The sequence below is a fragment of the Myotis davidii genome, unplaced genomic scaffold (assembly GCF_000327345.1).
Source record: "Myotis davidii unplaced genomic scaffold, ASM32734v1 scaffold72, whole genome shotgun sequence".
Taxonomy (NCBI): Eukaryota; Metazoa; Chordata; class Mammalia; order Chiroptera; family Vespertilionidae; genus Myotis; species Myotis davidii.
Genome location: NW_006284618.1, coordinates 2,315,669 through 2,337,543, shown reverse-complemented (window position 1 = coordinate 2,337,543; position 21,875 = coordinate 2,315,669). Strand labels below are relative to the sequence as shown.

Sequence of the window (21,875 nt, the reverse complement as noted above, 5' to 3'; positions counted from 1 at the left end):
CTCTGGAGGGACTTGCAGACGGAAAGGTCTTCAAACCACGGTAGCCAGAACGGCTCTTCTGGCGCCACCCCACCCCATGCGCTAAGTTTCTACTGAGAACAGAGGGTCCATCCATACACACAGCCCTCCGTCGCCACCATCTTGCTTTGGACCACCTGAGCGTGCGTGCGAGACACACGTTGGGGACATGGAGTCCAGTGGCCTGACTGCCTCAGGGGGCACATCCAGGCTGTGGCTGGTCACTCACCCTCTCGTTGCCACACCTGGTGCCTTCGAGCACCCGCTCAAACCCAGAGCCACCGTCCAGGTTAAGAGCCTGGCAAATGGCTGAGCTGTAGGTGAAGGTGCAGGAGGCCCGCTCTGGAGGCTTCTGCCCACCTTCACAGAACAGGGTCTCGCACCCGGCCCTGTGGACAGAGAGATTTGCGTGGTCTCCTGTTCCGTGCATGCTGACGTGCTCAGTGGGGACCTAGGGGGCTGCCAGGAAACGAGGCCCAGGACCCTTGGACGGGCTGTGGGGTTCACTGATGGGGCATCCACCCACTTCCCCCAAGGACAGGGTGGTCTGGCCTGACGGTCCTGGAAGGCAGGGTGGGCCCCACAGACCCCTGACTCAGGCCCCTCCTCCTTTGCATAGAGAACTTTCTTGGGAGACCCCACCTGTGGGGACATCCCTGGAGCCAGGGGAGTGGGGCTTGGCTGGATGCTCACCTCTCGGCACCAAGGCGGGCATTGCTCTGGCAGCCTGGTAGGACATTGAAGGAGTAGCACGTCTCCCGGGCAGGCTGTGTGCCTGCAGGCCAGGAGCAGGTGAGTCCCCCAGCATGGGACCCGAAGCCACCCCCAGGACTGTGGGTCACCTGCCGCCCGCCTCACCTGGCCCCCACAAGTCCTGGCACCTCTGGGCCCGCGTGGGGCAGGCCCCGTTGTAGCAGTAGCCCCCCGGGCACGGCGTGCCATTCTCCTGGAAGGCGTCCTCTGGGCAAGAGGGCCGCTGGCCATCGCAGTACTCATCCAGGTCACAGGCGTCCTTGCCGGGGCGGCACAGCTTGCCGGCCGGCTTCACCTGGCCCAGCAGAGTGAAGCTCACCATGGGAACGGCAGGCCCCAGGCTGCTCTCATCACCACCATCCCCGGGGCCCCTTCCCACCCGCTGACTTTGGGGCACAGCCGGGCGGGGTCAGGAAGGGCCTGTGCTCACCCTGCACTCATGGCAGCAGGCACCATGGGCACACTCGGCCCCCTCAGCCAGCTGGCAGGTGGTGGTGTTGCAGCAGCGGTCCCGACAGTCCTGGGGGACGGACGGGGCAATGCCGAGGGTCTGAGCACCGGGCTCCAGTGGCCCGGGGGCCCACCTCCCTCCATGACCCACCATCAGGGCTGGGGCCTTCCCACGGATCCCCTGCAGGTGGATGTGGGCGTCAGAAGGCAGGGGTGTGTTCTGACTGGCGCTGTGGGCATGCAGGGCGCCAGGCGGGTCAGGAAGGACACCCTAACCTGTGGGACTGAGACCCAGGGCTGGTGCAGGGTAGAGGGTGGCAGGGCCGGGCCCTGTACCTGGGGGTAGCCGCAGTCACACTGCTCCCCTTGCTCCACAAACCCATTCCCGCACACGGGGCCGCCCACCAGGCGGTCGGGGTCCGGAGCGTTTGCAATGCAGGTTATACGGGGCTTCTCCACGAACGTCTCCAGGTCGTCCTGGCTGCACTGGCTGAACAGGGTGGGGAACGTGGAGCTGCGGGGAGAGGTGTCTCTCAGCGGGGGGTCCGTGGGCAGGCCACCTGCACCTCAGGACAGCCTGCTCCGCAGGGGCCCTCGGTCAGGACTGCGGTGGGCCTCACCCGATGCTGCCAGCCATGACGCAGCCGCCCCTGGTGCGTGACTCGGGGCAGTAGCAGCCCTGGACGTTCTCATCGTGGTCCATGCCCAGGTTGTGACCCATCTCGTGGGCCAGGGTGCACGCCACGCCGATGGGGTTCGGGCTGTGGTCCTGCAGCGAGAGGCTGTGCTGGATGGGGCCCACTCGGCCCAGTCACCTTCCTGCCGGCCCTGCTGCCCCAAGCAAGGCTGGCATCACTTCCTGCCAACACTTCTTAAAACATAAACGCATCTCCCAGTGGCTCCACTGGCTGGAGCATTATCCCGTACACTGAAGGGCTGTGGGTTTGATTGCCAGTCAGGGCACACACCCAGGCTTTGGGTTCGATCCTCAGTCGGGGTGCTTGGGATCAATGTGTCTCTCGCTCCCTTCCTCCTTCTCTAAATATTAATAAAAACCATATCCTGGGGTGAGGATTTAGAAAAACACAAAGCATCAATGCACCCTCCTGAAGAGGCAGCCGGTCAGGTGTTCATGGGGACAGACTGCGGACCAGCAGGTGGACCTGAGCCCTGAGGTCTCCCCCGCACGCATTCCAGCTCAAGTTCCAAGCCTGGCTCCCCACCCCCACCCCGGCTGGACCCCTCCGCACCTGGTTCACAGCCCCTGAGTTCTGGGAGCACATGGCAGACACCTTGGCCAGTCCCACAGTGGACCCGGCGAAGTCGATCCCGCTGCAAGCAAGAGAGGTGTCTGCAGGTGGACTCCCCTGAGTGGCCCCCGCGATCCCACAGCCCTTTGCTGGCGGTGGCTGTTCTCACTGCCCGTCGCCTGCTGCCCACTCACGTGATGAGCTGGACGTTGTCGTGAGGGTGCCGCCCCACCAGGTTCTGTGCCCGCCAGGTCAGGAAGTTGTCCAGCGTGACGCTGGCGTCGGAGCTGACCTGGATCTTGTCCCCGTGGTTCCAGATATCCAGGCCCACCAGGACCACGCGGAACTTGAGTTCCTGATAAAGCTGCAGGAAGACAGGATTCCGCGGGTCAGGGGCCAGTTGCCTCCTCCCGGCTCTGCCACCCACACCTCCCTCCAGGTGTCTCCTCCTCTTTGACAACCAGGGTTCTGTCAGGCTGGGTGACGTCCAGAATGGGCCTGTGTTGCTTGGGGTCCTGGAAGCCCCTGCTGGGGGAGGACCCCCTGGGAGACCCCCTAGGATAGAAACAGACGGCACCTTGTCCACGTGGTTCACCACCTCCAGCACCCGCCTGCGCACAGCTTCTCTGCTCCCCAGCTTCTGGAACTAATGACACAGGCCCTCAGTCAGCAGCCCATGGACGGCTCACCCCCTCCTGCACAGCCCCTGCCCATGGCACCTCTCTGCTGTCCGTGACCACGTATAATTCCACAAAGCGGGTCTTTCGGGATAGTGGCCGGTTCTGCAAAACAGCAATGAGAAGCTGGTCAGCGGCCCCAGCCATAGCCCCCCTGACCTCGGCCCAGTCTTCACACAGACCACGCCCAGGGCCCCCTGCTCAGTGTTGGGGGACCTGTGTAGGAGGTGCCAGCGCAGACTAAGGAGCCGATTCCGCAGCTGCTGGGCAGTCAGGCCGGCTGGCCATCGGGATGGCAGGCAGCACCCTCATTCACTGAATACACGGGAGTCTGGGAGACTCGTAGGCCCAAGTGGCAGGGATGAAGCTGGGCAGGGCCTCCTCACCCGGGGCCTGAAGGCTGCCAAGGTCCGAGGGCCCAGCATGCTCTCCAGGCTGGTGTTGCTGACCCCGCAGGTCCCCGCCTTCTGCTGCAGGTGCTGTGCCTTGTAGAGCGCGTGCTGCCCCTCTTCCCCGCTTCCATCCAGGGGCTCAATCAGGTGCACAGCCGAGCCCGCCTGAAAGAAGCCCCTGTGGGCAGAGGGGAGCAGGGGCTCGAGTCAGTGCCCTGCCCCCTGCATGCTGCCCAGTGAGGGACAGAGGCCTGGAAGGACAGGAGGCCCCCACTTGGCCCTGGGACATGCAGGCGGACAGTGTCCACGGCCCAGTGGGACCTTGCAGGTGGGGAACCTGTCGTAAATAGAGCCCAGACACCCAGTGCAGAAAGGTGTCCCCACGTCTGGCCCCTCTGTTCTCAGCCTCAGTTCCCTTCTCGGGAAGCGAGGTGTGTGCTGGGGCCCTGACATTCTGACCCACTTTGCCCAGGTCTGGAGCACCCACCTGAGGCCATCACAGGTGCTGAGGCTGGCAGCGGAGAGAGGGTGCCCTTCCACGTGGCCCTGGTAGAAGCAGTGGTCCTGCGGGAGGCGGGCATGAGGGCTCTGCAGGACTCACTCCCAGAGCCCCCAGCCACCTTGGGGAGGGCCACCAGGCCATACCTGCCTCTGCAGCTGCTCAGTCACCTGGGAGCCATTGGCAGCCGTGTAGGTCTCCGTGTAGCCCGAGCCCACCAGGTCCCTAGAAGAGAACCACTGTAGCTCACTGGGCCCCACCTGCCAGGGAGCTGGATGCCCAGGACACAGGTGTGCTGGGGGCAGGCCCAGGCCCCTGCTCACCTGTTCTTCCGAAGGTGCAGGGTGAAGGTGTTCCCTGGGGCACCAAGGACATAACTCACACTCTCTGGGTACAGGCCCTGAGCCAGGAAAACAAGAGGGTTCTAAGGTGAGGGGCCTTGCCTCAGGCTGTGCCCATCTCAAACCTGGGGTAGAGCTCAGCTGACAGGGATGCAGCCCAAAACCAGTGGTTCTCAACCTGTGGGTCGCGACCATCGGAAAACACATATAGCATATCAGATATTTACATTACGATCCATAACAGTGGCAACATTACAGTTAGGAAGTAGCAACAAAAATAATTTTATGGTTGGGGGTCACCACAACATGAGGAACTGTATTAAAGGGTCGCGGCGTTAGGAAGGTTGAGGACCCTAGGCGTCGCTCAGCATCAGGCTAGTGAAGGATACTAGGCCAGGCTGGGCTGTAATGCAGGGGTCCTGGCAGGCCTTGGGCCTCGGTTTCCCCATCTGTCCACACAAAGTCAATGATAATAATGTCCCTTCCCCAGGGAGCAAGGGGAGGGGAGATGTAGCCCTACAGGCAGCAAAGGAGCTGTGGGTGGGATAGCCCCTCCAACGCCCCCCCCCCTTACCCTCCCCTCAGGAGATGCAGTCCTTCCACCCCTTGTCAGGGACAGCATGCACCTTGCCCTCAGGGTGGAGTGAGGGTCCAGGGGACTTAGTGTCTTTCCCAGACACCCAAGACAGGCCAGGGCTACCCCCAATACACAGGCAGGCACATCCAATTCACATACACACACACACACACACACAATGCACACCCCACATCGTTTCCAGGAATGACCCCAGGCAGCTCTGGGTATCTCAGCCCAGGCCAAAGCCCCTAGGAAAGGGTGTCACTGCAACCACACAATGCAACAGGCTCTTGGGGAGCCAGCCACCCCTCTAGTCTGAGGAGGAATTTGACTTGTCACTGCTGAGCGAAACCGGGGAGTGGCCGGGGCAGCCCCTGGCCCTGCCCACAGGGAGAGGCAGGGAGCAGAAAGGTGAGGCCTTGAGGAGGACAGCCAAGCCAAACACCAAGGACGTCACTCACACTTTCTGGGTACAGGTCCTGAACCAAGAAAACAGGAGGGGTCCAGGATGCGGAGCCCAGGTGGGCCGTGAGCCCCCTCAGGGGTCTGCCCCAAAGCCCTCAGCCCACCTGGCCCTCAGCCCCAAGGCTGGCCCCTCACAACCGGCCTGGACACACAGGAGCTATAATCTTCTAATTGGGCACTGTGGGGCCAGAGAGGGACCCCCCACACCACCACCAGGCCATTGTCCGGCCAAGACTCACCACGCTGGAGGGCAGGGCTCTGCGGGCACGAGGACCTGGCAGGCGCTGGGGCCTCACCACCTCGTACTGCTCCACGTGGGACAAGGGGGGGCTGGGGGCGGCCACTGTGGGAGAGAAGGGTATCAGCAGGTGTGCAGGGCACCATCCTCCTGCCCGGGAGGCCCTTCCTAGGTGAGACATGGGGACCCGGCTCCGATCTGGCATTAGGAAGACAACAGGACCCCAGCTTGGGGCCAGGCAGACCCTGTCCCGAGGCAGCCCTTCCAGGGGCCCACAACTAACCGGGTGATTGCGTCTAACCGGGAGCTGACCGCCTCCCTGGCACTAGAAGCTCCCACATAGCCAACAACAGGCAGCGGGACAGGCCGAGTTGGGTGCTGGAGATCAGCCACCCAAGATCCTGTCCTCTCCCTTTTAAGGTATTAACAGGTGTCTTGTGACCATTATCTTGCAAACCTCCAGGCTCAAGAGGCCCTGGGGCGCCCAACTGAGTCCTATGGCCCCAGCCCCTCTCTTGGTTGCCTCCACGTGGGGATGGGACACCACAGAATCCAGACAGGAGGTTCCCGAGCCAACAGCCTGCCTGGTCCTCCCCAAGCAGGAGGGGGAAGCAGGTCCCCACGTAGTTAGACATCCCCCCTCTCAGCTCCAGGTACTGCTCCTCAGTCCTCCCTTCCTTCCTGGGGTGGGGGTCCGGGTAGGGATGGGCTCTATCCCAGCCCCAGTTCCCTCTAGGAGCCCAGGAATGACCCAGGCACGGGGTTCCCTCACTTCCCTTTTGAAGGTCAGTCTGTCCCGCCTCAGGGCCTCCCAGTGGGACCAGCACAGAGCACAGTGCGGGTACAGGCCAGGTGACCAGCTTCTGGCGGGGAGCAGCTCCCTCCCCCTGGTCAGAGCCCACATCCAGCACTCACCCTGCAGCCACCACACGCCGAGCAGCCAGAGCCCGAGGTGGAGCATGGCCAAGGTGTGTATCGGAACACGGGTCTGGAGCGCGGGTGGAGGTCTGGGATCACAGATGAGGATTCCGAGGTCTGATATCCAGATGAGGGGAGGGTGGTGGAGTGTGGGTGGGGATCCGGTGGCCTGGAGATCCAGGGGTCTGGGATCCAAGAGCACAGATGGGGGCCTCGGGGCCAGCAGACACAAACAGGACGTGGGGATCCAGGGTCCAAAGTCAGCGGTGTGTGAAGGGATGTGGCTCTGCGATCTATGGAACACGACTGGTCCCAACACTGGCCCTGAGGCTCTCCTAGGGGGCCCACCCCAGACTCGCCCTTACCCACTAGGACCCGCCCTCCGGATGCTGGGAGGGGCGGGGTCTCGGGCACCTTGGTCAGGGTGCCCCGCCCCTCCCTTTCATTCTTCCTGCCCCATGCTCTTTGGTGTTCTTATGGCCAAGGCAGGTCCCCTGGGGGCTCCTGGATGGTGCCCACTGTCCAGCACATGGAAAAACTTCATAAATGTGGACTGAATTAAGGGAGAGGGAGGCAAACAGACTACCCTGAGCCCCTCCCTGCAAGGCTGGGCCCTGGTGGGGAAAGTGGCGTGTGAAAGGCTGTCTCGGGTGGGTGAGTCTGAAGGTGGGGGATACCCTGACTTCCTGGGGAACAGAAAGCTTCCACGGCAGCATGAAATCCACCCAGGCCCTGGTCCTGCTCGAACGGGCTGCAGAGGCCTCACTGGGGAGGGGAGCACCGGGGTGCCATTCACTTCACCTTCACAGACCCTGTTCTGTGCAGAGGCCACTTCCGGGTGAGCTTGTCCATGGGGGTCGCCCAGCCCTACTCTGCGGGGTCCCCATATAGCAGTGAAGGCAGCCTGACCATTGGGACCTCCCCCTCGTTTCTGCCCTCCCTGTCCTGCTGGATGGGGTCACCCCATTCTGGCCTGACACAGAGGCTGGGGGTCCAGGCCTCCTGCAGCTGAGCTAAGTGCGGTTGTCCATAATCCCAGACATGCTCCCTGGGATGCTGGGGTGACAGCATGTCAGGGACTCGAGAGGTGGTGGTGTCCACAGGTGGTTCCAGGCCAGAGGTTAAAGTTCAGTGGGCCATTATTTCCGCCACCCACCCTCAGGATGCATCTAACTGGTCCCCTCAGCCACCTGCAATCTGGAGGTGCAGGACACGGACAGGGCACCTGGGCTTCGGGGCCAGGCAGTGGGTCCCTCACTGAGAGCCAGGGGTTCCTCTGCTCAGTCCCCCAGTTGCGTGACACGACTGGCAACGGGGTTGGCAGATACGCTTGTTTACTCAGATCGCATCTGCACAACCTGCAGGAGGAAACTGTTTGTGGCTTGCCCGGCCCTGCCAAGAGCCACTCCTACCTTCACCCCAGGGGATCTTGCCTGTGTGCCCAGGCTGCTTCTGGTCTCATTCCTCCTCAGTTGCCAAGGCGGCCACCTGGAGCAGGTGGTTCAGACTGAATTTCGAAATGACTGCATGAGCTAGCAGAGTGGCCCAGAGGTGTTCGTGGCAGCATTGGCCTCAGGGCTGGTGTGCCATCTACTGCCAGATGGGGAGGTGGGATCAGCGAGGGCAGATACTGCCAGATGGGGAGGCCACAGGTCGTGGAATGGGTTGGGCGGGCATGTCCCCACCTCAGGGCTGTCCTGTGGGGGCAGTCCTAAGGGGACAGAGGCCTCAGCCCCAGCCCCAGGCCGCACATTAGTGGATGCAGGTCACAACTCACCTACAGCACACGGAGCTGCTGCCCCCTAGTGCCAGGAGCAAACCCCAGCCCACGGGTTTGAGGGTTCTGGCAGACTCCAGGGAGCCCAGCCCATCTCGCCCCCACAAGGCACCTTGGCAATTATTCTGATGTTGCTCAAATGCCTTTTTCTTTGAGGCCAAAAAGCAAAATCCCTTATAGTGCCCCTGCTCTACTTAAGCGGCTCACAGGTAAACACACCATGGAGACACCACTCTGGTCTGGGAGGCTGCTCTGCCCTGAGAAAGGCAGACTGAGCACAGATAACATTCAGACTTTATACTTAATGGCAACAGCGCACACAACACATGTACTTCAGATACTTTATTAGAAACCCTGACCTCATCTGTCCGCATCAGCACCCCCCAGCCCATCCGTCCCTCCGTTAGCTGTGTGGGTGCAGGGTCCGAGGGCCTCACTGGGCGGTGACGGCGACCCTGGGTGCTGGTGCTGGGGGCCCCCGTGGAATGGGCACTTGGGGGGCTGCCTTCTGGCTCCTCTCTGCAGACAAGCGCTCCAGGCGCTCTGTGTAGAAGCCGTTGAAGTCGAGCCTGAGGGGTGAGGGCGGGGCTGGAGTGTCTGGGCACCCACCCTGTGGTGCCTACAGGACCCTGCATTAGGTGGCAGGGACACCCTTCCATCCCTATCCTCCCACGGTCCCATCTCACTGCTCATCTGACTCGGGGTGACACTGCTGCTGGGGGAAGGTAGAGGGGAGAAGGGGTCCTCCCTGGGTCCTGGCTCCGGGAGCACCGCGGAGAGTGAGGCTGACCGAGGTCCATGGACACGGACCGGTGGTGGGGGCATTGCCGGACGGCTTGCCTGTTACTGGGGAATGCACACTAGGGAACCATTGCGTGTTGTCACTTCAGGGAGTGACGGGGGACCAGCAGCAGCATAAGGAGGCCAAGGACAGACACCCTCAGGCCTGAGCAGAGCTGGCCTCACACTGTGTGTGCTGACCGAGTGGGTGAAGCTGAGAGACAACAGCAGGGAACCCGGGCCTCGCAGTCACGCGGGGCAGGGACAGGGCCCACGACAGGAAAGCTGCCCACACCCACCTGGAGATGACGCTGGCCATGCCATGCTCGCAGTCGCTGGTACTGTAGATGCTCAGCCGGGCCAGGAGGTCAAGGAGATGGGCTGAAAAATTCTTATCAAACTTATTGATGGTGGCCTCGAAGCTGGAGGCCAGCTGAGGCGTGTCCACATGCTCGGCCAGGTGCTGGAAGACAGAAGCCCAGCTTGTCTTGACCTTCCTTTTAAGTTCTTCCAATAGAAGAATGGACTTCGGGAAGGTTCCAAGTGATAAAAGGTACAGGTAGGGCATCCTAAAACTTCCTGAGACCACCCTAGCCGATTTGGCTCAGTGGATAGAGTGTTGGCCTGCAGACTGAAGGGTCCCAGGTTCAATCCCAGTCAAGGGCACATGCCAAGGTTGTGGGCTTGATCCCCACTAGGGGGCGTGCAGGAAGCAGCCTATCAATGATTCTCTCTCATCACTGATGTTTCTATCTCTCTCTCTCTTTCTCAAATCAGTAAAAATATATTTAAAAAATAACAATAAGGTCCTGAGACCACAGGATGGAGCCGCCCTGGGCAGCTGGGCCTCTTCTCCTGGCCACAGGGCAGCAGGGTTTTCTTTGTGCAGCTCAGACTTCAGCACAGTCCATGTTCTCCTCTGCCCATGAGGGGACGAAACAGGGACAATGGGAGCTGGCGCCTGAACCCATGACCCCTCTACCCACGGACCTGCATGCTGGCATCTGAGAGCGACCTGACCTTCAGGTAAGGAAAGACTCTAACCTACGCTTGCTGAGCGCCAGGTTCTGCTGGGCGGCCCGACAGCTCAGCCCTGAACCACCGCCTGTTGTGCAGATAAGCTGGCCTCACCCTGGCGCTCAGGGGATTTCTGTGGCTCGTGTTTGGAACCTAATTTTAAGATGGTTGTCTTTTAATCAAACTCAAGCCAGAAATGAAAGGGTGGTAGCGGGTTTAGTTTTTAAGTATTAGAATCCTAACAGTGTCAAATCTCTCAGGATGATGGAGGACCTGTTGGACTAACCCCCGAGGCCACGCACCTTCCTGGCGAGCTCCTTCCGGGCACGCTCCTCGGCCCGCTCAGCCTCGGTGGGCGGCCCCTGCATCGTGCCATGCTCCAGAGTCAGGCGGCCCAGCTCATCGTCCAATTTCATGCTCTGTGTAAACCTCTTGGGGGCCCGAAAAAAACTTTCATTACAACCTGTTTGCTCCCACTGAAACGCCACCTGCACCCAGACATCTGCAGACTCGAGGACAGAGGCGGGCCTTCTGGGAGGCTGTGGACGGGTCAACACCATTCCCATCTGCCCGTCACGGGCTTATGGACCTGTTTTTCTGAAAACACTTGCTTTTCATGGTGTCCTCCAGTTCGCAACTCAATGTATGGCTCCTAACTGTCTGAGGAACTGAGTTCACATGCTCCTGACCCCTTTGTCATCAGCCATCACATCCCAGGCTCTCAGTCCGCCTTCACACTGGTTCAGACGTCCCAGTAGCCTTCAGCCCTGGCGAACCCCCATGTCACCCCTTCTGCCTCCTGACACTGTTTTCTGTACCACTGCTTTTGAGCCACTGCTTAGGACAGGCGCCCAATAAAAATGGAATCAAGTAAGTTCTGACAAAAAGAATGCAAGGTGTTCAAAAACAGGCCAGGACAGAGACCTTGCTGCCGGGGTCCCTGCCCACGGGCCAGGCGGGCTCAGGAAGGACACTCAGGACAGAGAGGGAGCAGGGCGGGCAGGGTTGCGGCACGCACCTGCATGCAGTTAGTGAACATGACGCACACGGACATGAGCTTGGAGAAGACCTTGAGCAGCTCGGGGTTGGTGAGCATGCAGTCCTTCAGACAGTTGTCCAGGAAGCTTGTGTGGTGCCCCAGCACATCGTCGATGTTGGAGGCCTGCAGGGAGCACACCAGGTTGACGTGTGCCCCCGGGGCTTCAGCCCTCGCTTTGCACACGTCCATGTTATTTCCATTTAAAAACTGACCCTGTTGTCTTTGGGGGAAACTCCTATGCCACTAACAGGAAGTAATACTGAACATGCCCCCAAAGTCCAAAGTTTTGATCCCTAAAGACAGGAAGCAAGAAGGAAACACTGCCACTTGCCACTTCCTGCTTCTGGAATTTGGTGGCAATTGGTTCTTCTGGCTGAGAAGCCCCAGAGGGCCCAGAACGTGCTGGTGGGAGCGCAGGGCCCCCAGTTCTGAGGCTCTCAGAGCTCCCAGAGGACAAGGCATCCACGATGTTCAACAGCTCGGTCGTGGGGCTACGGGGTGTGTGGGACAGATCCCCCACGCCACACAAACCACCCTGTCACGTGAGGAAGGACAGTGTGTGTACAGAGGTGCGGCTTCTCCCCATGAGGCTCTGAGTGAGGCCTCGCTGGTAGCATCACCCTGACACCCACCCTAGCACCTTCCTCTCTGAGGACCTTGCAATGTGAGGGCCCGGTTGCTGCAGAGTAAGTGTTACAGCAGTTACGTCAGAACTCACGGACTTCAGGTTTTTCTCGAGGATGTGCCAGGTGGGCTCCATGACCTCGAACATCATGTAGTACTGAATGTTCTGAACAAAGTTCAGCATCCGCTGGCGCAGCGTGAAGGCGCCGGCAAACCTGGGTGAACAGAGACATCCCAGAGACGCTGTGGCGCTGGCACCTGTACAAGACCCCCCTGCTCCCCGCCCTTCCCCAGCCCCAGCGTGTGCAGGTGGTCGGCAGGTACACCTGCTCTGAGCACAGCCCACGATGCAGCTCCTGAGGCTCAGACACAGGCACAGCAACGCCTGGGGCCACAGACCAGCAAGCAGAGTGCCTCAGGCTTAAAGAGGTGGAGAGCTGACACCACAAGGTCCCCACCCTGGGAGGAGGCTCCAGGTCCTCCGAGGGCTCCCGCCCAGACAGGGGGTGGCAGGCCCACAGGTCTGTGCAGGCGGCTGGGGGACAGGGCGGTGACCTGGTCACCTGGTGGTCAGCAACAGCCCTGCACCGCCTGGGTGTGCATCCTAGGACCGCTTCCCCGTGTGGACAGAGAACGCACCACTTGGCGGAGTGCAATGCGTGCTGCTTGGCGGCCTTGTTGCTGATCCAGACGCTGCAGAGCTGCCGCTCCACATGCTTGCAGTAGAACATGTGCCGGAACAGCATCTGGTAACGCGTCAGGGCCTTCCTGCGGAGGAGAGGGCGTGAGATTCCACCGACACCTGACATCATAAACGAGGCTCCGGCTGTCTCTGACACACAGTTCTGCATCTGGGCCACCAGGCTACCCGGTAACCCCCACAGGACACAAATGGCTACAAAACAATGCAGTGGGCAGGCACATCTGATCCTTCTCCCTGAAAACTGTTCACTGAACCTGGGGCCCGGGACCCACACTCACCTGTTAATGATCAGTGACAGGGGCCACTTGACCACGTAGTCGAAAGAGAAGGCCTCTAGGCCACTGAGAGAGAGCTCCGTGGGGTCGGCCTGCACCATGGCCTTCTCCTGCTTGGTCTCAATGGCCAGAACCCGCAGAAGCTGAGTGATGAGGTCATGAGGCATCAGGTCAATCTTGGGGGAGAGAAATAGAAGAACATGGAGTATGAGCCCTTCATAAAGTGTGCAGATGTCTAATTGCTGTGCCCTCACCTGAAGGCAGTGCAGTAACGTACGGTAACTGTAACTGAAATAAGTGTTCTTTTTTATTTTGTTAAATATGGAACACTTCACAAATTTGGGTGTCAACCTTGCGCAGGGGCCATGCTAATCTTCACAAAAATCAGTTTAATACACAATGAAGGGGGGAAAAAACAGGATCATCTCAACTGAAGCAGAAAGAAAACCTGTCAGGCACTGGACCTTATTTGTTTCTTTTTTTAAATGTTTTTATTGATTTTAGGGAGAAGAAGAGAGAGGGAGAGAGGGATAGAAACATCAATGACGAGAGAGAATCATCGATCAGCTTTCTCCTGCATGCCCCCTACCAGGGATCAAGCCCACAACCTGAGCATGTGCTCTGACCGGAAATGGAACCATGACCTCCTGGTTCATGGGTCAACATTCAACCGCTGAGCCACACTGGCCAGGCTCCTGGGCTTTATTTCAACCATCTTTCTCAGGTAAAGGCCCACCTTGAGGTCGTCCTTGAAGGGGTCTGTGTTGGCCGTGCTCATGCGCAGGGCCAGCTCCAGCAGCGCCTCCAGGCGTGTGGGCGTGATGTCGTCCACTGGCTTCTTCAGCTCTTCCTCTGTGAGGTCCATGAAATGCACAAAGAAGTCCCCCTGGTCCATCAGGAAGTAGCGCTTGATGGACCTTGGAGAGGTGAAAGGCAGACAACAGTGATGCAGACCAGCCCAAACGCTGGAGAAATGGTGGCAGGTGACTGACAAGAAAAAGCCACATGCACACAGAGGGCTCCGGCTACATGCATGCAAAGCGACATGACTGTGGTCAGTTTATGAGCTGCAATGAGCAGCTCTCTCGGGCAGGGGCACAAGACCATTGTGCCAGGACCTGCAGGACAGCTGCCAGAAAGGGGTCACTGCAGGCCAACGAGGGGGGTGCAGAGGGGTCACTATGGGAGCCAAGGAGGGGCCTGGGGACCCTGGGCAGGGAGCAGGCTGTGTCCACAGGTGTCAGGCAGTAAGACTGGAGATGACCTGGCCGTGTGCCCATTTGTAAAACGACAGATGGAACTGCTGGGAGCTCCGTGTCTTAGGCAAACCTTCTGCACGTTTGCCCGCACTAACACGGCGGAAGCGCACACCTCAGGTGCGCCACGAGGTCCTGCTCCTCCATCAGGAAGTCCAGCAGCACTTTGCTGGCGTAGTTAAATGCCTTCTCAATCTGCTCCACATAGGCTCGCTCCTTCAATGTATAGATGACCTCTTTGGCCACTGGGCAGGTGACATCATGACCGCACTCTCTGACCACATTTAGGTACTTTCCTGAAAAGAGATGGAAGTAAGATTAAACATTCTGTTGTACATACAAGTCGTGGCCCACACACAGGCTAGAGGACTGGACACAGAACAGGCTGTGAGAACAACTCTGGAACCTGCTCTAGCCACAGTGGAGACACCACCATCACCAACCGAGGTCAGAAGCAGTGGTTTGTCGTGACTGTTTACATCTGATTTCTCTAATCGAGCACGGAAACAAAAGCCCTGAGAACCAGCTTCTAAATCATCTTCCAACCCCGTCCCAGACAGCCCTGCTCTCACCAAATGCCCAGACCCTGCTGACTCCCCATTCACGTCTCTACATCAGGTTCCTGCCCCAGTGGGGTAACTAAGAACCCAGTGGGCCTGTGTCCTTGATGGTTTTCCCTGTAATGTGTGCAATATTGTGATATAACCACCAAGACCTGATTTTCATCCATTTCCAGCACTGAGTTCCTAAAACCCTTGGAATCTTGTTACTCAGAAGCCCCTCCACCCATACCTGAGTTTATGCTAATGAGGTGACCCTTGGCAGGCCCCAGAGCGCTGAAGGTGAGGCTGGTGGCCAGAGGAACCAGCCAGGTGATGAGAAGGCTGGAACTTTCAGCCTCACCCTTATGCCTGGGGAGGGGCCAGGGGCTGGGATTGAGCTAATCATCAGTGGCCACTGATTTACCCAAATGTGCCCAAAGGATGGAATCTTCGTAACAACCCTCAACAAAGGGGTTTGAAGAGTTCGGGTTGGTGAACATGTCCACCTGCCAGGAGGTGGTGCGCCCCAGCTCTCTGGGGACAAATGCTCCTGTACTGGGATCCTTCTAGATTTCACCCCACAAACCTCTTCACCTGGCTGTTTATCCGAATCCTTTATCAAATCCTTTATAATAAACCAGAAACTTAGCTGGTAAATTGTTTCCCTGAGTTCTGTAAGCCACTCTAGCAAATTATCAAACGTGAGGAGGGGTCATGGAACCCCCAATTTGTAGTCGACTTGATGGCCTGGGACTCATGGCTGGCATCTGAAGTGGGACAGTCTTGAGGGACTGAGCCCTGAACCTATGGGGCCTGCATTGCATCCGGGCAGTGTCAGGATGGAGTGAGACTGCAGGACACCCAGCTGGTGCCCACAGAGAACTGGGGACCTGGGTGTTGGTGTGTAAATCTGGTGTCAGTGTTTTCCTCTAAGTAGCAACAGAGTTCTGAAAATGCAATAGTTAGGAGGAAGGAGAGGCACCTACTGAGACAACCTCTTAGGCTCAGGGAACAAATGCAGCCAATCAGACCACAGGAACCAGACACAAAACCAGCACAGCCCGGAGCCTGCCTGCCCACCCCTGCCCACCCCACCCACTCCCAGGACACAATCACAGAGGACACTCAGCACGTCCGGGAGGATGGGGCCCCTCCTGAGGCCTGCTGTTCCCCCTCCCCCACCCCGGGCATCACCTGTGCTGAGCACCTTGCCCGCCATCTTCTGCAGGAAGGATGGGATCTGTCGCTGCACCACAGTGTACCGCTGGTCCCAGTACCTGTCGTTGTAGTCCTCCTGGATCTTCTCTTTCCGCAGCTCGTGCTCCTCGACCATGAACTCGCTGAAAGCAGGAAGGCATCTTGGGTCACAACCACGGAGGCCAGGCACAGTCTCACTACCGTTAATTCTCAACTGTGAATTAATCAAACCTGCCAACCTCACTTGGGGTTGCGAGGTGACCTGGGGCCAGAGAGAGCTGGGGTCACAGAACAGGGTGGGAGGCTGGTTGACCTCTCAACGGAACCAGCCCTTCCTTTCACCACGCATGTGGGTAACTGGACATGTTGGGGACGCTTTCCTGCCCATCAGAGCCCAGACCCCTCACATCCCGTCTCAAATATCACCTACGCACCAAGACCTCAAAATCGCATCCTTTACTTAGCCCATTGCACCAGCTTTTATTTGGGTCATTAGTAGAGAAACCATTCCTAGACCACAAGTCTATTAGTAAGGTATTTTGACAAGCCCTGGACCATCTGGCTCAGTGCTCAGAGCATTGGTCCATGGACCGAAGGCTCTTGGATTCGATTCCAGGCCAAAGGCATGTACCTTGGTTGCAGGTTTGTCCCAGGACCCTGTCTAGACACATGTAGGAGGCAACCAACTGATGTTTTTCTCTCATGTCAATGTTTCTCTCTCTCTCACTCCCCCCTCCTCTTTTTCTTCTTCTTTTTTTAAAAAATATATTTCATTGATTTTTTACAGAGAGGAAGGGAAAGGGATAGAGAGCCAGAAACATCGATGGGAGAGAAACATCAATTCAGCTGCCTCCTGCACCCTCCCTACTGGGGATGTGCCTGCAACCAAGGTACACGCCTTTGACCGGAATCGAACCTGGGACCCTTCAGTCCACAGGCCGATGCTCTATCCACTGAGCCAAACAAGTTAAGGCGCGCCCACCCCCCTCTTGCTCTATCCACTGAGCCAAACCAGTTAAGGCGCGCCCACCCCCCTCCTCTTTTTCTAAAAAAAATCAATGGAAAAAAGTATCCTTTGGTGAGAATTTAAAAAAAAAAAAGGTATTTTGACAAATACACTTCTCAGCCTTTTGGCTAAAATCAAGTGTAAATGTTCTGACAAATAAATCTCAACCCAACAGAACTCTTTGTGAGCTGATGTATTTTGCTGTATGCGTTTATATCCGTCACACTGAGGAGCCCACACAAAGGCAGCTAAGAGGCCAATCTGGGTCCTACACGTCCACCACGCAATAGAACAAGCTAAAGAGCCAGCCGCCTGCCCGCCCTCCACGTCCCCAGCCCCACCTGTACGGGTCATTGATGATCCCCCTGTAGATCCACTTCTCCAGAATCTCAAAGTAGGGCACGCTGGCAGCCTTGGTGAGGTACAGGCACAGCTCCTGCGCCTGGCTGTCACCTGTGTAGTTGAAGCTCCGGTCGTGGAGGAGGCTCAGGGTGGACCCCCCAACACACTCACCTTTATCCACCGAGGTGGCTGCAAAGGGAAGAGGTGCTCAGTGCTGAGAACGGGGAGGCCACGCGGAGCCTCACCTCCAACCTCCTCACGGGACAGGTGCTCTTTGTGGGATACACCCAAAGCTGTGGTTGCAAATAAAGTTTACCAGAGCTTCCAGTTTCCTCCCGCGAATTAGTAAAACATGAAGCTCCACAGCTATGGCCTCACAACCACAGTGACAAAAGCAAGACACGAATGACTAGCAAGCTGGCCCAGGGGACCCTCCTGCGACACTACCCATCTCATCTTCACATCTCAGTGCTCCATCACAGGATCTCCCGGCATGCGCCCCGCCCCCTACAGGCTCTCCTGGCCTGGGGAGACGTACCCAGGGAGGCCAGGATGTCCACGGTGCGCATGGCCGGCTGCACGTAGAACCAGAGCTTCTGCAGCGACAAGAGGCCTTGCCTCTGCAGCTGCTCCAGCTGCGTCACCAGGATCAGGTACTCCTTCACCAGGGTCCTCATGGCAGCCGCCAATGCATGGTTCACCTGCCCGTATTCGAAGGAAGACTTCTCCTCGATGAACCTACAAGGAAAGGAAGCATCCAGCACCTTGAGAAGCTGCGAGCTACCTTTTCAGATGAGGTTACATACTCTGTGTTTGCTCTCAGGCCCAGACTGGGCTCCCTGCACCTGTCCCCAGGCCCTTCATATCGTGCCAGGAGTGAAGCAGGTTGGCACACGCTCCGGGGCCAAGTGTGCCTGAGAAGGCCGGTGTCCAGCAACTACCTGGTCACGGTGGAGTAGCTGGCAGCCACTGGGAGGATCCTGTTCACCAGCTCCCTGATGGACAGGTCCAGGTTGGGGTCCACAAGGAAGGTTCGGCTCTGTCTCCCGGTGAGGGGCTGGGCGGTGATGTATCTGCCATCCACACCTACCAGCACGTAGAGCAGGTCCTCCACGACAGCCGACTCCTGGGCGGCCAGGGGCAAGGAGCCTGTGGGTTGCAGACACCAGTTGGGGCCACCCGCCTTGACTCAGAGCTCCCCGCTCCCACGGGCCTCTCTCCTGACCTAATCTACCTGCTGAAGGTCACACTCTCACTCATTCTCCTCTGTGTAATTTCCTCAAATAACTACAGATATAAGAACTAGCTGTTCATTTGGCTTCCACTGAGCCCATCGGGGCACCAAAGGCTGAGATTCCAAACCACCAGGAGGAACAGCGCTGACCGGCCGGCCGGCTGGGAGCCCATCGGAGCCTGAGAGCACTAGGCAAGCAGAAACCTCTACACGCGGGGACCTGTCTGCACTTAAAGGGCACAACCAGGAATCTGAAAAGCACGTCCAATGGGGTCTGCGTGCAGTGCTTACTACAGCTTGGTAAGCCTGGTTGCTCTGGGATAAAAGGGAGGCCTTGCTTAAAGACCTGAAAACACAATTTCTATCATAAACACACAATGAGATACCACCCAACAGACTTGAGGACAGTCCCAGGCCACCGAGTAGGGCTGCCACCAAATGCCTCAGGGCCCAGGCGGCTTCCAGCTCTAGAACGACCCTCAGTGTCCCCCCTGACACCTGCTGGGACAGATGGGGACCTGGAAGCAGCACCCGGAGAAAGGTGTCTCTGAGAATCACCCCCGCTGCCCATACACAAGCTGCACTGGGGTCCCCGGCAGCACGATCACATGGCACATCTGCAGGTTACAAACCTGCTGGCAGCACACACCACACCCCGTCTACCTGTGGGCACAGGATGGGCTCTGAGCAGTGGCCACCTGTCCATGGAGTCACCACACAGGCACTTAGAAGTAAGTGCTTCACATACCTATAGGCACAGCTGTGTCTGTGCTCAGGCCTGAGCCGGTCAGAAAATCCCCGACCAGCGTGGGCCTCTCGTACACCCACGCAGGGAAGATGGGGAGGCGCTGGCCTGAATTTTTTTTGTTCTGCTTGTCTCGAAGCATCTTTCTTGTAAGTTCCAGAGACTGGTGAGAATTTTTTTAAAAGCAAAAAACAAAGATATACTTTTAGCACAAACAGTTAAAACTAACATCCCTGAGGACAAGCGTACAATAAGTACGTGTACAAATGAAATGACTCTGAGCTCATCACAATGCAAGGGGCTGGGGGCCAAAGAGATGGAGACCCAGGCCCTTGACAGGGTGTCGGTCTGTGCAGGGCCCCCATATTAAGGGGGACTGGCAGTGAGGGCACCTCACCAGGGCAGGGTGACCCTCGGGAACACCTGTGCTTTCCCCTGGCAGTTCAAAGTCTAGACATGAGCTGCTGGGTGAAGACATGGCCCCAGCGACAGATGGTTGGAGAAGGGGTGCCCCATCTGAGCCCCTTGGGTACAAGGGACGGCTGGAGAGGGCCACGCTAGGAAAGGCTGGCTCCAGGCACATGCATGGAGCAGTGTCCTCCTGAGGGACTGGCCGCCAGAAGCTGACCAGGGTTGTGGGGGTGGCTTTCAGAAGCATTGGCTTAGGAGTAGTGAGAAAGGCAGGTGCAAACTCAGTTTCCTCATCTGTCACACGGGGTGTCGGTGTGAGGGCTTTGTGAGGTGCTGGACCCAGCACATGCCCACCAGTGCTGGCCATTGTCCCTTTCACAGCTGCTGTGCTCAACAAGCACATACTAAGCTCAGACCCTCATGGGGACACAGCTCTGTGGGGTTTGAAGGCGAGGCAATGCTGTGAGCAGACGATGTACATCAAAAGAAGAGGGCAGTACATAAACTCAGAAGCAAGACAGAGCAGTAAGTATAGGAGAAAATGATCTAGACAAAATGTCTATCAAGTATAATTTTAAAAAGACAAATGGCCAAAAATTAACAGAGGGAAATGGAAATTGCAGTTTGCATTGGCTGAACCCACACAACTGCCCTGCAGCAGGCGAGTCACCTGCCTGGGTGAGACAGAACCTTCCTGCCCAGTTCACCGTGCCCAGGGTCCTGTCCACACACAGCTAGTCCCGATCAGCATCTCCACGTTCAGACTCATCAACAGATGACAGTGAGACGTGCACCCCCTGCTGGCACTCCCTGCCCTGGCTGCAGTGAATGTGGGCCTGTGGGCGGCGGGTCACAGTACCTGCTGCAACGTGGAGCCCGTGGCCACGCTGCCAAGCTGCTTCCTCAACTCCTCGAGCTCCTGCATGGAGATCCTGGAGGCCGTGGCAGGGGCGCTGAAGCCGGTGGTGCTGCTGGCAGTCACCGTGGCTGCCAGCTCAGCTCTTTCTCTCGCATTCTGCTGTAAATACTGCAGAGTCTGCACACACAGAACCCTGAATGACAAGGGGCCGCACACGTCTGCACTCTGCCTGGCACCGACACCCCACCCCTTTTTTTCCCAGCCCCAGTGACCACATGAAGGTGGGGAGCAGGTGCTCCCATCAGTCCTCAAGCTGCAGTCTGGTCTCCCAATACTTCCTGCCACCAGGTTCAAGTCTTCCACTCACAAGGAGGAACCCTCCAGCTGCTTTAACAGCCAATTCCCAAACTCCATTCCCAGGGGCAATGCCTTTTCGCTACACCTGACTGGCCCCCTCCCTGTCCTTGGCACTGAAGGGTGCGCCTCCACCCCTGAATAGACCCAGAGCTTGGGAAGCAGGAGGAAGGTCCTAATGCATTCCTGGGCGTTCCATGTGCCATGGCTCCCCCAGCTCGATATGTGCTATTCTTAGCATTAAGTACACATCTTTAAACTAACAAAAAACATGGCACAAAACAACAGTCCCCCCTCCCCCCACGAGGTAACTACTGTCAGTACTTCCCGTGTTTCTGGCTACCACTCTGAGCTATTTTCATTCTGACAGGCGGGCAGAGCAACAGGAGGGGCACCCGCCACAGCAGGGTCATGAGGCGTTATCTCTACCGTGTAAACCTGTGTGCTTACAACACTCGCCAGAACTGCCCCACAAGGCAGGCTCCCCATGCGCCTTCCCTGATAAGCCTGACCCTGAGCATGGCAGTTACCTCTTTGTCCTCCGTGAGCTTTGACAACAGGTACACCAGTGGGTCAAGGTTCCTTGTGTTTTTCGATTTCAGTTCATCATATTTCTTCAGAAAGTCTTCTGGAGTACGAGAAAATTCTGCTATTTTAACCTCAAAAGAACAAACACAAGTGATTTAGTGACAATAACTAAGAACTTTAAAAAACATCTTCCAGAAAATTAAACACAAAGACCCACGTGGAGTAAAGTTAGGTAGGCTGAGTAATAACCATACGTCGCTGACATAAAACTAAGATGACGCCTCAGTTTGAGAAACCATCCTCCTCCAAGGCTTCTCTTCCCAAGCCTGGTCACAGGATAACCCTGTATTTCTCCCCTGGTGGCTATGCCTTCATTTTACTCTGTTCCCTCTTGAATTTATTACCATGTACTGGTTCAGGGGTTAAGTTTTCTCACTGGTTTTTAATGCTCCCCCTGTGATAGATTAAACGTAATGTGTGTTCCTAAGTTAATGTGCTCAGTGAATCTTTCTTTTCTTTTCTTTGTTAATCCTCACTGAGGATATTTTTTCCACTGGTTTTTAGAGAGTAGAAAGGAAGGGTGGAGGGAGAGGGAGGAGAGGGAAAGA

At 57.6% G+C, this 21,875-nt stretch overlaps 2 protein-coding genes across 5 annotated transcripts in view; both read right to left on the bottom strand.

Moving 5' to 3' along the window:
- Positions 1 to 6,921, bottom strand: part of ADAM8 (ADAM metallopeptidase domain 8) — an 11,821-nt gene extending 4,900 nt beyond the window's left edge. Inside the window, exons 1-16 of one of the 2 annotated variants that reach the window (XM_015572761.1) lie at positions 6,576 to 6,921; positions 5,662 to 5,765; positions 4,363 to 4,439; positions 4,186 to 4,264; positions 4,028 to 4,104; positions 3,535 to 3,718; positions 3,191 to 3,253; positions 3,049 to 3,117; positions 2,666 to 2,835; positions 2,472 to 2,553; positions 1,842 to 1,990; positions 1,558 to 1,735; positions 1,202 to 1,291; positions 877 to 1,066; positions 712 to 793; positions 248 to 407 (exon numbers count right to left, since the gene is read on the bottom strand). In XM_015572761.1, the coding sequence (XP_015428247.1) occupies positions 248 to 407; positions 712 to 793; positions 877 to 1,066; positions 1,202 to 1,291; positions 1,558 to 1,735; positions 1,842 to 1,990; positions 2,472 to 2,553; positions 2,666 to 2,835; positions 3,049 to 3,117; positions 3,191 to 3,253; positions 3,535 to 3,718; positions 4,028 to 4,104; positions 4,186 to 4,264; positions 4,363 to 4,439; positions 5,662 to 5,765; positions 6,576 to 6,621 (1,800 nt within the window). In that variant the 5' untranslated portion in view covers positions 6,622 to 6,921. Of the gene's footprint in view, positions 1 to 247; positions 408 to 711; positions 794 to 876; positions 1,067 to 1,201; positions 1,292 to 1,557; positions 1,736 to 1,841; positions 1,991 to 2,471; positions 2,554 to 2,665; positions 2,836 to 3,048; positions 3,118 to 3,190; positions 3,254 to 3,534; positions 3,719 to 4,027; positions 4,109 to 4,185; positions 4,265 to 4,362; positions 4,440 to 5,661; positions 5,766 to 6,575 lie in introns of both variants that reach the window. The other variant, XM_015572755.1, reaches the window with a different exon arrangement.
- A 1,761-nt stretch (positions 6,922 to 8,682) lies between these two features.
- The window catches only part of TUBGCP2 (tubulin gamma complex associated protein 2), a 13,849-nt gene continuing 656 nt past the window's right edge, over positions 8,683 to 21,875 (bottom strand). The window contains exons 2-17 of one of the 3 annotated variants that reach the window (XM_006754913.1): positions 21,270 to 21,398; positions 20,386 to 20,562; positions 19,119 to 19,278; positions 18,078 to 18,285; positions 17,675 to 17,874; positions 17,136 to 17,325; positions 15,786 to 15,931; positions 14,165 to 14,345; positions 13,530 to 13,710; positions 12,797 to 12,969; positions 12,455 to 12,583; positions 11,910 to 12,030; positions 11,171 to 11,314; positions 10,455 to 10,583; positions 9,435 to 9,598; positions 8,683 to 8,924 (exon numbers count right to left, since the gene is read on the bottom strand). In XM_006754913.1, coding sequence (XP_006754976.1) covers positions 8,789 to 8,924; positions 9,435 to 9,598; positions 10,455 to 10,583; positions 11,171 to 11,314; positions 11,910 to 12,030; positions 12,455 to 12,583; positions 12,797 to 12,969; positions 13,530 to 13,710; positions 14,165 to 14,345; positions 15,786 to 15,931; positions 17,136 to 17,325; positions 17,675 to 17,874; positions 18,078 to 18,285; positions 19,119 to 19,278; positions 20,386 to 20,451 — 2,328 coding nt within the window. In that variant the 5' untranslated portion in view covers positions 20,452 to 20,562; positions 21,270 to 21,398 and the 3' untranslated portion in view covers positions 8,683 to 8,788. Of the gene's footprint in view, positions 8,925 to 9,434; positions 9,599 to 10,454; positions 10,584 to 11,170; positions 11,315 to 11,909; positions 12,031 to 12,454; positions 12,584 to 12,796; positions 12,970 to 13,529; positions 13,711 to 14,164; positions 14,346 to 15,785; positions 15,932 to 17,135; positions 17,326 to 17,674; positions 17,875 to 18,077; positions 18,286 to 19,118; positions 19,279 to 20,385; positions 20,579 to 21,269; positions 21,399 to 21,875 lie in introns of those variants that run through there. The other 2 variants (XM_006754911.2, XM_006754912.2) reach the window with 2 other exon arrangements.